We start from the raw sequence: 14654 nt of genomic DNA on the forward strand, positions 1-14654 counted from the left end.
TGCCGCTTCCATTGTCCATGGATCTGTATATAGACATCTTTGCCTTTGTAAGCTGCATGCACCAGTGGCATGGAAACAAATTACTTTCCCCACAGTGTTCTAGCCCCTGAGGTCTGTTTTTGGGGGCCAAATTTTAACACGGATAAGATTACAAATTATATTTTGCTTTTATTTTTATTCCTGGAAGTACAAACATAAGGTTGTGTTCACACATGACCGGAAAAACCACACAAAAGTGCACATTAATGTGCGTGAGATCTATTTGGCAGCCATGGTTTCTTTAATTTTATGTCTATATGGCGACAGGATATCGCAGTAAATCACTGCAAATTCTCTCCAATTATTCCCTATGAGGAAAACACTGAAATCAGTAGTGCAGCCTCAGGTTTTGGGCCTGTAAGGCTAGGTTCACATTCCATTTGGGCATTGGACCGATTAAAGAGTGCCGCTGAACGTCTGCCCCAGATGTGTACAACTAGATGCCAATAAAAGTTGTATATGTCTGCCAATGACTCTCAAATCTGCATAGAAAATGGTATTCAGACATATACCAGCCACATGTAAGCCAAAAGGACACTCTTTTATCATACATCTGGTTGGTATACGTTATTGCCCATGGATACATTAAATGCATACGTCAAGAGCCTTACCCGCTATATACGCCAAACATATAGGCAAAATGTGATGTGAATGGAGCCTAATTTAGTAAAAAAAAAAAAGTATAGGAATGTATTTATTAAGTATCCCGTTGTTTTTTGTGGGCCAAACATATGCCAAAGGTTGCCTATTTTGTACTACTTTGCAAAATTGGAAGCAAAAGGGGCCAAAGATAGTATAAAACTATTTCTCCCATTTAATGTAGACTTCAAAGTTTCTCATTTTGCACTGGAACGTCTCCTTTAAAGTCGTTGGGTGGTAAGGAGCTAGTTGCGGTATTGTAGGACTGCACTGAGGAGCCTTCACTATGCTTATTATTATTAAAGGGGTTCTCCACCATGGACAATCTATACTGGTTAGAAGAGTCTTGGACAATAAGTAAATCACAAAGTGTCTACCTGCTGGGACCCTCAGCGATCAGCTGTGATTTGTGGCAGCACGTGTTCAATTTTCCTGCAGCGCCATCACAGGAGAAATTAAGTATTGCACAGTGTCCATTCATATCAATGTGTTTTCTGTGTAATACAGGAAGGACAGGTCCTCCAGAGAGAGAGAGACGCTCTATGTAACCGCTCTCCACTCTGGTCAAGAGGACACCCTCTATAACTATAAACTAGACAGACCCTTTAACGAAGATCAACCACCATCTTACGTTTCGTATTCATCCTGACAAAATACAGCGCTACTGGCCAAGATAAGAGAGTCATTGCCGCTAGAGATCCAATGTGGAGGTACGGAGCAGTCACCTGTATAGGAAACAATTGCATGAAAATATAATTGAAAGTTCATCCATCACTTAAAGTGGTTGTTCAGGCACAGACAACTGACGACCTGTCCACAGGATAGATCATCAGTATATGATCGACTGGCGTCCGACGCCCGGACCCCACGCTAATCAGTTGCTCCGGCCGCCTTCGGGCACTGGATGTCAATGCTGAAAGCCATAGGCTCCAGCCACGAAATAGCGGCCGAGCTGCAGTGGTCGGAGCCATCTGCTACCGGCTCTGAATACAGCATAACCTGCATAAAATCCGGCGCCCGGGAGCAGCTGATCGGTGTGGGGTCTGGGTGTTGGGCCCCCACCGATCATATACTAATGACCTATCCTGTGGATAGGTCATCAGTTGTCCGTGCCTGGACAACCCTTTTAAGCTCACTTTAAGAGTATGACACTCTAGAAAAACTTCAGCAAAACTGTGAGGCAAATACATTCTGTTTTGTCACAATTAATTATTTTTTTTCTTAAAAGCGAATTCTACCTTTGAACACCATTTTACAGTTTATATAGAGAATTAATCGACATCAAAAGTTGAGTCACTGTGTACATACATTACATTATTATCCAGTACTGATCCGGAGTTATATCCTGTATTATACTCCAGAGCTGCACTCACTATTCTGCTGGTGGAGTCACTGTATACATACATTACATTACTTATCCTGTACTGATCCCGAGTTACATCCTGTATTATACTCCAGAGTTGCACTCACTATTCTGCTGGTGGAGTCACTGTGTACATACATTACATTATTATCCAGTACTGATCCTGAGTTACATCCTGTATTATACTACAGAGCTGCAATCACTATTCTGCTGGTGGAGTCAATGTGTACATACATTACATTACTTATCCTGTACTGATCCTGAGTAACATCCTGTATTATACTCCAGAGCTGCACTCACTATTCTGCTGGTGGGGTCACAGTGTACATACATTACATTATTATCCAGTACTGATCCTGAGTTATATCCTGTATTATACTCCAGAGCTGCACTCACTATTCTGCTGGTGGAGTCACTGTGTACATACATTACATTACTTAACCTGTACTGATCCTGAGTTACATCCTGTATTATACTCCAGAGCTGCACTCACTATTCTGCTGGTGGAGTCACTGTGTACATACATTACATTACTTAACCTGTACTGATCCTGAGTTAGTTATTTCCTGTATGGTGTAAATAACACTTTTCAAATCACCAAAGCGAGCTCCATACAGACACTGAAAAAGCAAGGAATACTGGGAGATTTTAGGTCTGAAGCCTGCAGAACTGTGAATGGAGCTCTGGAGTACATAACAGGCTGTAATTTATGATCAGTTCAAGGTATTTACAAAGTTACTTAGTGATGCAGCAAGTGAAGTATAAGGTGTTTGGGGCACCATGCAAATGTGTGCAATGTATTGGGCACCACAAAACTGCTTCTATGGATAACAACACGTTTCTATACATGTTTTATGCTGCAATTTCCCCACCATTGACACATTTTCCATTTTTTGGGTAGAGATACGCACCGTTGACGATGTGACAAAAATCCAGAGACTGGGGTAGAATGCTCTAGGGACCCCAGAGTGGAGTCAGCTACCCTTATATACTAATTGAAGAATTTGGGGGTTCTATGCAAATATCAATAGCTTTGTTTTTAGTGCAGCCTTTGTCATATGGAGGGAGGCAGCAGAGAAAGAGCATCTCCCTCCAAATTTGACCATGAAATATAATGGTATTGAGTATTTCAGGAAACTGTCAGAATGAAAAATATGAGAAAATAAAATAAATAAAATACTAAAGGTAAATAAACCTATTACAATATTGCACTTTATTAACATAATAGGGCACATTTTTTTAAATTTTGTCAGCAGTTTTCCATTAATGAAATTGGCACAATCTTTACTGGACTCCTTTGTAATGTAATACCTGGAACGAGAGGCCAACAGCTGCCCATTCTTCACCCCATAAATTAGACAGGACAGCGAGAGCGGCAATAAAGAAGATCAAGACAAACAGCATCCCGCCCTGCAAAGAGAAATGTAATGGTAAGCAGAAAAAAATGTCAACACGACAGATCACAGGATTTATTAACGTGAATCTCCACCTTTAATCATCATATCGTTTTTAGGGACAAAATTCTGTGCTGATTAATTTCTTAATATATATTCATAGTGGTTTGGGCTATGTTTTACTGAAACAGAGCTCCAAATCCCCTGCATAATCATAGATCTAAAAGATAACATGCTGCCTGCTTGCAGCCACCACTAGGGGGTGCTAAATGCATACTTCTAATGCATTGAACTATATAATATGACAGTATGCTGTATGCTCCCTCTAGTGGTGACTGCAGGTAGCCATAATTTTATCCACTAAAGTGGTTGTCTGGGCTTTCAATTTTTTTTTTTTTAATCTCCAAATGGTTTCATTTACTAAAAAAAAGTACTCTTCTAATCTACCACACAAGCTCTGCTGTAACGCCGGACCACAGACCCCTCTCATCCCGCCGACGTCTCTCTCCCCGGAGATGCCAGCACATGCGGCCATCCTGCAGTAACCACTAGGGTGCGTGCATAAGCTCATTCCTGGCCTTAAAGGGCCAGCGCGCGCACATGTAAAGAATTTACTAATTACTGCCAGATCACACTGGACTATAAAAAGGGCCCTGCCCTTTCACTCCTTGCCTGAGCGTTGTTTGTTTGTATTTCTATGTTAGTCTTGCAAATGGTCCCTTAGTCGTATCCTGTTCCCAGTGTTCCCGTGCCCTGCTACCTGTATCCCGTGCTGCATTTGTTCCTGTGCCCTCTCTAGTGTTGGAGTCGTGTTGTGCCATCTGCTACGCATGTGGTTATACACCATGTCTGGTGTCATCTGCCGTGCCTGGTACCTCCTCCTGCCACTTTTTGCATCACCTGCCATCAAAGTACCATCTGAGCCTAGTCTTGCTACTGTCTGGACTATTACAGGTATCCTTGTGCTTGGACATTGTAGAGACTCGGAAAAACACTGTTGTTTGGCCAGCTGCTACTCCGTAACGGCGGTACGGCCTTGTGGGTCCACATACCCACAGACAGTGACATCTGCCAGTCCACGGTTCCCCGCCTGTCTCGGTTTACATTGTCTGGAGCTGTGATCTTCTGTACCGGTACACGACTACTCCAGGAAATAATTGGCTGGATAGGTCACATCCCGGTGCAGAACGTTACAGATCAGTCAGTGTTAGCCAAGGCCGGCTCAGAACTGTGGACCGGTGGTGCTGGAGCTGCAGGGGATTAGAAGCGGAGTAGTAGCTTTTTATTTTCCAGTAAACTAGGGAATTTTTATAAGGCTCGGATATCCCTTTTAATGATAGAATTCTGGTTACCTGCGACCACCACTAGGGGGTGCTTAGGGGCTAACTGCATACTGATTTATTATTGAGTTCAATGTGTGAAGAGTATACAGTGAGTTCCCTCTGGTGGTGACTGCAGGCCGGCAGATTGTATCATGTAACTCTATGTCTATGGAGCGGATTTGGAGCTCTGTATCAGAAAAACGGAGCACCGACCTCTATAAAGATGTAATAAGAAATTAATCGACACAGAATTATACAGCTATTTAGGTTTAAAAAAAAAATGGTGTTCACGGGTGGGCGTTCATTTTAAGTTAGTGCACCCTCTACGGTCATTAATTACCTTGTGGCTCCAATGCAGGTACAGCTGCTGACCTTCTGAGAGCAGACATACTGCCAAAACCTAAAAGAAAAAAGTAATCCGTTACTTCAGTGCCAACCTATGCCCATGACGCTAAACCGTACCCGTAATAAATATATAAACATATATCTTTATATTTACCCAGCTTTCCCAGAAACAGATATATGTCTGAAAGGTTAAACAGAATTTCTAACCGTTTCATAGTAGAGGACTTTTTGCTGGGGATTTTTTTTTTTTTGTGCTTTAGAATTTTTTATTTATTTTTGTTGCCTTCCAGGACGCTTTTGAATACTAATAACTTTATCAATATTAATAAAACGTGACAAGTTTAATTTCCTTCAATTGTTGTCCAGGAGACTTTTGAATAGTGATAACTTTATCAATATTAATAAAACGTGACAAGTTAAATTTTTGAATTGCTTTCTAGGAGATGTTTGAATACTGATAACTTTATCAATATTAATAAAACGAGACAAGTTAATTTTTTTAAATGCTTTCTAGGAGACATTTGAATACGGATAACTTTATCGATATTAACGAAATGTGACAAGTTAAAAAATTTTAATTGTCCAGGAGACTTTTGAATACTGATAACTTTATCGACATTGATAAAATGTGACAATGGGGAAAAATCCTGCGTAACCTGAGAATTAGACAACTAGAATAGAGACTTTTGTGCTTGGCAGATTATTACCACCGGTCATTAAAAGAGGAAATTATGGCCATTCAAGGCATCTTTCCTCAGGGTTCACTTTATACCTATTGAAATGTAAACATGTGAATGGATGGGGGTTCTCATTAACCCCTTAAGGACCAAGCCTATTTTGGCGCTAAGGACCGCATTCATTTTTTGTCTTCGTTTTTGCATTGCCACATTCAGAGAGCCATAGCTTTATAATTTTTCAACGATGTAGCCGGGTGTGGGCCAAAGCATTAATACCCGTCAGTAATGAACTGACAGGGGTACCGATGGGGTGACAAAGGGAACCCCCTCTCTTTGTCTAACCACCTAGATACCGCGGACGCTATCTAAGTGGTTAAATGTCTCAAATCTGAGTTATTTCTGATTCCGGTCGCTGCAACGGGTTGGCGACTGTATTTACAGCCGGAACTTGCTGCTGATGGCGCAGGCACACCTCCTGTGTCCCTGCCATCCACTGGATGTAACTCTGCGCCCATTTGAGGCAATGCACCCCCAGGGGGTTAATGTAATACTCTGGTTTTATGTAAGCTTAAAGAGGCTCTGTCACCAGATTTTGCAACCCCTATCTCCTATTGCAGCAGATCGGCGCTGCAATGTAGATAACAGTAACGTTTTTTTTTTTTTTTTTAAAACGAGCATTTTTGGCCAAGTTATGACCATTTTTATATTTATGTAAATGAGGCTTTCTAAAGTACAACTGGGCGTGTTTAAAGTAAAAGTACAAGTGGCCGTGTATTATGTGTGTACATCGGGGCGTTTTTACTTCTTTTACTAGCTGGGCGTTGTGACGAGAAGTATCATCCACTTCTCTTCAGAACGCCCAGCTTCTGGCAGTGCAGACACAGCCGTGTTCTCGAGACATCACGCTGTGACGTCACTCACAGGTCCTGCATCGTGTCAGACGAGCGAGGACACATCGGCACCAGAGGCTACAGTTGATTCTGCAGCAGCATCAGCGTTTGCAGGTAAGTAGCTACATCGACTTACCTGCAAATGCTGATGCTGCTGCAGAATCAACTGTAGCCTCTGGTGCCGATGTGTCCTCGCTCGTCCGACACGATGCAGGTCCTGGGGAAGTGATGTCACAGCGTGATCTCTCGAGAACACGGCTGTGTCTGCACTGCCAGAAGCTGGGCGTTGTGTAGAGAAGTGGATGATACTTCTCGTCAGAACGCCCAGCTAGTAAAAGAAGTAAAAACCCCCCGATGTACGCACATAATACACGCCGAGTTGTACTTTTACTTTAAACACGCCCAGTTGTAATTTAGAAAGCCTCATTTACATAAATATAAAAATGGTCATAACTTGGCCAAAAATGCTTGTTTAAAAAAACAAAAAAACGTTACTCTTATCTCCATTGCAGCGCCGATCTGCTGCAATAGGAGATAGGGGTTGCAAAATCTGGTGACAGAGCCTCTTTAATTATTGTTTAATGAGAAGTTCTACAACTTCCAATTTATCATCATTTTCAAGATCACTGCTTTCTGTCAGTGAACGAGAACACATCCAGGGGCTGAAAACCTAGACGTAATACTTACCACAGCTGAGGGTTTGTTACAATTGTATCCTGTTTAGACAATACTCTGTAAAATAAACTTAACGGTAAGCCTCCATGACTGCCATAGGAAGGACAGCCAATAGGGGAAGAGAGGGTTAGTTGAGGCAGGGAGAGGGAGGAGATGGAGCGGGGAGGAGCCGGGGGTGTTATCTGTTCCTCCCGCTGTTTTCGGCATTGAGCCGGAAGCAGCGGGAGGAACAACAAGTAAGATAATCAGCTCCCCTGCTCCTGCTTACCTGACGGCGTCTCTGGTCTTGCTGCTTGAGCAGCTGCGGGCAGCAGCTGCGTATCACGATCCGGGCTGGCTGGAGGAGTCAGTGGCGACGCTGGCCCGGATCCCTCGGGCGGGCCCGTCTTCGCGCCGAGCCCCGGCGCTCTGTGTCGGCGGCCCGCATGGATGCGCTTCCCTCCCCCGCCCCTTTCTCAAACGCTGGTCACAGGGTGGTGGGGGGAGAGATGATGATTACTGCCCCTGCTCCGATAAAGCAGAGAGTGTCGGCGGGAGCGGCGGTGGCTCAGGCTAGGTCACCCCGCCGCTCCCGGAGGTCCCACCCACCTGAACGGTTGAGTCCGGATGTGGCCCCGCGGGCCCGGCGTCGCAGGGGGAGCCCTTCTAAGGACGCTGTAGGCCAGGCTGCTAGGACGGGCGCCTCCTCCCAGGGCCTGCGTCCTGGCAGGAATCCCCAGCCGCGACGGAGCTCGGCGGTTAACAGGGAGTCGCAGGCCGGGCTCCCTGTCACGCCTCCACCTTCAGAGGCAGTTTTCGGAATGCAGTCCACGGCCGCCCCACATGGTGATGTTCCGGCCAGGGGGCAGGCTTCCTCGAGAGCATCGGTGAGGACGTCAAGATCGGCAACGACGACGCGGCAACAGGTTCGGTCGGAAGTCTGGGTCCCTAAGGTCGGGCGGCATGTTGTCGGCTCCTCTGCCAGCGTGCCTGGATCCCTGTGTCAGAGATGTCGGTGCGAGTACCAATCAGCAGCAAGAGAGGATCTGGAAGATGGAGAGCTGGATGAGTCGCAACGCGGTCAGAATTTTCCGGCTGGCGGGAACACAGCGCCTGGGCAGCCTGGTGAGTGTATAACTCCTACTCTACCGTATCCAGCAATTCTCATGTCGGGTGTTGGGGGTGGGGCAGCGAGCGCGGAAGTATCGGCTGTCGGTGGTGGCGTGGTCGGGAGCGATGGCTTATCAGATTTAGTGGGTTGTTTGCGCGAGTTGGTCGGGCGCTTAGATAGGGCAGCGGTGCCTGTATTTCCGGCGGGGTCCCCGGTGGTGGTTTGGGAAGGTCCTCGGGAGGTACAGTCGCGGTCCGTGGGTGGTGACGTTCCGGGGGCAAGGATGCTGTAGCAGTGTCTGTCCAAACCGAGGCGCCGAAGGATGGGGATAGAATTCGGCTTGACGATCGGGCTCGTGGCGAGGTTTATGTCTGTTTTGAGGGCCCTTTAGGGGCTCACCTTAAGCAGGAGGTCTGTGACCGGATTTGGAAGGACGAGCACGTGAAAATGTTTTCTCTTCTGCCGCTTGCTAAATTCAAATTGGATAAGGGCAAGCGGGAGGAGAGTAGGAGGAAGAGGAACGTCGGCGGTATAGGCTTATCCCGCAGTCGTTCGTCAATTGGTCGCAAGCTTTTGCTATTTTGGCAAGCGTGATCGAAGAAAAGGCGCCGGAAAATTGCCCGGCGTTGTTTGTTATTTTGATGCTATCGGGGAGGCCTATCGGGCGTACGGGGGTCAGGCTTGGTTGCGGTACGATGAGCAATTTCTCCAGCGGAAGGTGGTCCGGCCGACGATCAGGTGGGATCAAAAGGATATTGCTCTGTGGTTAAGAGTTACGGCCCCGGTTAAGCAGTCCTTTCCCGGGAACGTTGGCCAAGGTGGTCAGTCTAGTCAGTCCGGACAGGGCTCTGGGTCAAAGTTGGGGTTCTGCTGGCAATTCAACGATGGCCAATGTAAGTTTGGTGCCACGTGTAGATTTAAGCATGTCTGTTCGGAGTGCAACGGGTCCTCGCATGGGGCTGCAATATGCATGCGGAAAGGTAGGGGCCGGGCCCTCAGTCTTCTGCCGTTGGTCAAGGGGCGGTCGCCGGTGAGGGTGGAAAGGATGGGCCGGTATCTAAGTGAGTGTCCGGATAGAGTTGCAGCCAGGTTAATTTACGAAGGGTTTTTGTGTGGTTTTGTTATCCCTCCTCCTCCACATGAGGTTTTGGTTACCCGACGCAACCTTAAATCGGCTTATTTGCACTCGGCGGTCGTCTCGGGAAAGCTTTTGAAGGAAGTGTCGTTGGGTCGCAGGGCCGGGCCTGTTGCCGAGCCGCCGATAGAGAATCTAGTGGTATCCCCCTAGGGATTTGTGCCAAAGCGGGAGCCTCATAAATTCCGCCTGATTCAGCATTTGTCTTTTCCCAGGGGATCGTCCGTGAATGACGGGATAGATAACGACTTATGCTCGGTTGTTTACGGGTCATTCGACACAGCGGTGCGTTAGTGTGGTAGGCGGGGCCCGGGGCATTGTTGGCAAAGACTGACATCGAGGCGGTTTTTCGGTTGCTGCCTGTACATCCAGAGAGCCAACGGCTGTTGGGTTGCTTCTGGAACGGGGGGTTTTATGTCGATAGGTGTCTTCCAATGGGATGCTCTCTTTCTTGCGCATGCTTCGAAGCATTTAGTAGTTTCGTGGAATGGGTGACGAAGGGCGTAGCTGGCGTGGATTCATTAATACATTTGCTTGATGATTTTTTGTGCGTCGGCCCTAGCGGTTCCCCTGTTTGCGGTAACGTATTGTATTCATTGCAGAAGGTTGCGACGGATTTTGGAATCCCTCTGGCGCCTGGTACAACTGAGGGCCCGGTTTCTACCATTTGTTTTTTAAGCGATCGAAATTGATTCAGTTGCAATGCAGTGCAGGCTTCCTGAGGATAAATTACTGCCATTGCGGCAGGAGGTGACGATTGAAGAAGATCACTTTGTGCGATTTCCAGTTGCTGCTGGGGAAGTTGAACTTTGCCGGTCGGATTATGGCAATAGGTAGAATTTTTAGTAGGCGATGGGTGGCAGCGACGGCGGGTATCCGGGCGTCCCGCCATTTTGTGCGGATTGGTTTGGATCACAGGGCTGATCTGCAGGTCTGGGATGCGTTCCCAGGGCAATATAACGGTAGATCGCTGTGGATGTCACAGGTACACGATATGGGCGAGTTGGAGCTGTTTACTGATGCGGCGGGGCCGGTGGTTTTGGCGCATATGCAGGAGGTCAATGGTGTGCGGGGAACTGGCCGGACAGCTGGGTGACCAGTGGTCTTACGCGGAATCTGGCCCTGCTCGAGCTGTTCCCCATGGTGGTTGCGGTGACCGTTTGGGGGTACAAGCTCAGGGATAAAAAGGTTCGGGTCCACGGCGATAACATGGGGGTGTGTTAGCAATTAACAACTTATCAGCTTCTTCTCCACCTATGGTTTCAGTTTTTGCGTCATCTAGTTTTGGTGTGCTTGTTTTTAAACACGCGGGTAGTTGCGGTGCACGTACCAGGGGTTTACAATTGTATTGCTGATGCGCTTTCTCGCTCGCAGTGGGATCGATTTCGTCAATTGGCACCGGCAGTGGAGCTGTTCGGTTTGGCTTGCCCGGAGCATCTCTGGGATCTGATTTCGGTACCGGGGAACGGTTGATTGGGCGGTCGCTGGCTAGTGCGACTTGGAGCGCTTGTTCGGCTTGTTGGCAGCAGTGGGTAAGAGTTTGGGTAACGTCAGCACGAAGAAGGACAGGCTGGTAGCATGGTTGTACTGGTTGGGGGGATGATGGGGAGGCGGGGTTTTTCCCTGGCTAAAGTGAATCGTTTTGTTGCTGGTTTGGCGTTTGGATTTAAATTACGGGGTTTCCAGGATTTTTCCAGGATGTGTCCAAGATGTGACCCAGATGTGGGTCTGTGGGGGGATAGACTAGAGTTGTTTTGCGGCGGTCCAAGACTGATCAAGTGGGTCGGTAGTGTTATGCCCTTCCGGGGTCGGCGATGTGTCCGGTTGCTTGTATGGTTGCTTTTCAGCCACGGGGTGGGGTGCCGGAGTCGCCATTGCTCCGTCATGAGAATGGCTCGTTTTTGTCCGAGTATCAATTTGGTGCTATATGTTATGAAATGTTAAATACTTTTGTGTCAAAAAAGACAAAAGTATAATAGGTATGATACCTTTATTGGCTAACCATAAAAGTTCTATATGCGGCTTTCAGAGCACAGAGGCCCCTTCTTCAGGCAGTTTACAAATGAATGACTTAGAAAAAAGCACAACATTTAGATGTTACACAAAGACAATTAGTACATGAGGTGATACATCATTAAGATAAGCCGGGGCAATAAAACTGAGGTTATAGGGGTGATGACTTAGGAGTTAAGGCATCTGGAGTCAGTCTGATGGGGGACGTGACGTGTGTCCATGTAGTGGCTCATAAATCCTGGTGTTAGATTGAGGCCTTGTGTCAATGACTGGAATTTTATCATCATCTTGAATTCCCAAATTTTTCTTTCTCTGTTGTTTTTAAAATGACCCTTCAGAATGAGTACCTTTAGATCTGCCAAACTGTGGTCTGGTCCAGAGAAGTGTTTTCCCACGGGTGTATCCACCTCCTGTTTTATTGTATGTCTGTGAAGATTCATCCTGGTTTGTAGTTTTTGTTTCTCCAATGTAGATTCCTTTATCTATGCACCTTGTACACAGGATCATGTACACTACATTGGAGGATGTACAGGAGAACGTGCCAGTGATTTTATAGTCCTGCTGCGTGTTTGGTATCTGGTTGGTGTTTGATGACAAGATGTTGGTACAGGTCTTGCATTTTCTACTGTTGCAAGGAAAAGTGCCAGTCTCTGATGGTGGTGAGAGGGCACTTCTGACCAGGAGATTCCTTAGGTTTGGTGGCTGTTTGTAGGCAAGGAGTGGTAAATCTGGGAATATTTCCTTCAGTTTATTGTCTTTGTTAAATATAGGTTGGAGATCAGCAGCAATTTTCCTCAAGATGTTCATTTGGGGGTTGTATATGACCACTAGGGGAACCCTGCTGTTGTCTTCCTTCTTTTTGTACTCCAGAAGATTGCTCCTTGGAATTCTTGTTGCTCTGTAGATCTGATCATCTATAATCCTTGGATGGTATCCCTGTTGTAAGAATGTATTCCTCAGTGATAGCAGGTGTTGTTTTGTGTCTTCACAGTCTGAACAGATCCGTATGTATCGCAGAGCCTGGCTGTAGATGATGGATTTCTTTATGTGTCTCGGATGGAAGCTGCTCCATCTCAGATATGCTGGACGGCCTGTAGGTTTATGGTAGATTGTTGTTTGTATGGTATTGTCTCTCATGTATATGGTCATGTCCAGAAAATGTATTTGAGATGTAGAGTAGTTGAGAGTGAGTTTGATGGTAGGATGGAACTTGTTGAAGTTTTTATGGAAAGAAAGCAGTTCATGTTCAGAGCCTGTCCAGATTATCAGCAGGTCATCAATGTAACGGAAATATGCTAGAGGTTTAGTTGTGCAGGTTGATAAAAACTCTTCCTCTAGTTTGGCCATGAACAGGTTAGCATATTGTGGTGACATTTTGCTACCCATAGCGCTTCCCATACATTGCAGATATAGGTCTTTGTCAAATAAAAAATAATTGTGATGGAGTACGAACCTGGTGAGTTGTAGGGCTGGCTCTGTCGCTAGATTGTTCTTTTGAAGAAAGTGTTGGCATGCGGCTATGCCATCCTCATGGGGGATATTAGAATACAGAGACTCCAAATCCATAGTTGCCAATATTGTTCCCTCTGGCAGTGGACCTAGAGCTGAGAGTTTGCAGAGAACGTCTGTGGTGTCCTGAACATAACTGGGTGTGCACCTCACCAAGGGCTTTAGAAGATTTTCCACCCAGCCAGAAATATTCTCAGTTAAAGTCCCAACACCTGAAATGATTGGTCTCCCTGGATTGCCTTCTTTATGTATTTTAGGTAACATGTAGAATGTTCCCATTCTGGGATTGTCCGGTATAAGGTCCATTAAACTGTCTGATACAGCGTTGAAATTATTGATGATACGGACAAGTTCTACTGTGTATTGTTTGGTGGGGTCTTCATTAAGCAGGGTGTAGTATTTTCTGTCTGAGAGTTGTCTGTGTGCCTCCTGGATATAATCGGATGTATTCAGAATCACTACAGCGCCTCCTTTATCAGCTGGTTTGATGATGATGTCTCTGTTGGATTTTAGTGATTTTGTTGCATTCCTTTCCTCCATGCTGAGATTGTGTGTTACTTTGTGTTGTTGGTCCAAGATCTCAGATTTAACTTTTTTTCTGAAGCAGTCTATGTAGTAATCCAGAGTTTGATTGTATCCAGGTTGCGGGGTCCAGTTTGTCGTCTTCTTCTTTCTTGATGTTTCTTTTCCCATCCCGGCTTGTGATGTCATATCTGTTTTGTCAGAAAAGAATTCCTTCAGCCGCAGTCTGCGGAAGTATTCCTCCACGTCACTGCAAAACTGGGCTCTGTCAAGTGGTTTAGTGGGACAAAATGTAAGTCCTTTAGATAGAACATTCATTTCCATTTTGCTTGGTTCATACTGAGAGAGGTTTACAACAGAGGATGGTATATCCAAATGGTTATGTGGATTTTGCTTTCCTTCTTGTATTTTGAGACCCGATTTCTTCCTTAGTCTGTGGAGTTTTTTTTGTTTGCAGATGATAAGTTGATTTTGTAATTTATTGTAGAATTCCTTTAATACTTGCTTGGTTAGACTTGATCCAGGTCCTTGTATTGTATCACTTAGGGAATTAATCTCATTTTGGATGGTTCTTTTCTTGTTGTAAAAAAATCCAATAAAGTGATTCCGCAGTCTTTCAGATGATCTGTAGCAAAGTTTCTGTGAAAAGTGAGTGTTGTAGGTATATTCCGTTGGGTTCTTGATCATGAGGCCTTTGGGGATAAGATTCTCCTTTTTGCATCTGGTTAGGAAGAATATGTCGCTATTCAGTTGTGCCAGTTTCTTCAGTAGGTTTTTAAGATCCATCTGTGTTCGGTACATTGGGGTATCCTCCATTTTCACGAAGTACAGTAAAAAATAGTGTAGTACCGTGTTAGCCAAAGACAATATAAAATGTTAAATACTTTTGTGTCAAAAAAGACAAAAGTATAATAGGTATGATACCTTTATTGGCTAACCATAAAGGTTCTATATGCGGCTTTCAGAGCACAGAGGCCCCTTCTTCAGGCAGTTTACAAATGAATGACTTAGAAAAAAGCACAACATTTAGATGTTACACAA

General features: G+C 45.6%; 1 protein-coding gene across 1 annotated transcript in view; it reads right to left on the reverse strand.

Moving 5' to 3' along the window:
• The window catches only part of GDPD4 (glycerophosphodiester phosphodiesterase domain containing 4), a 96528-nt gene that overhangs the window by 45708 nt on the left and 36166 nt on the right, over nt 1-14654 (reverse strand). The window contains exons 5-7 of the mRNA XM_075851359.1: nt 5098-5157; nt 3353-3451; nt 1310-1403 (exon numbers count right to left, since the gene is read on the reverse strand). Of these exons, the coding sequence (XP_075707474.1) occupies nt 1310-1403; nt 3353-3451; nt 5098-5157 (253 nt within the window). The remainder of the gene's footprint in view (nt 1-1309; nt 1404-3352; nt 3452-5097; nt 5158-14654) is intronic.

The sequence above is a fragment of the Rhinoderma darwinii genome, chromosome 2, assembly GCF_050947455.1.
Source record: "Rhinoderma darwinii isolate aRhiDar2 chromosome 2, aRhiDar2.hap1, whole genome shotgun sequence".
NCBI classification, from domain to species: Eukaryota; Metazoa; Chordata; class Amphibia; order Anura; family Rhinodermatidae; genus Rhinoderma; species Rhinoderma darwinii.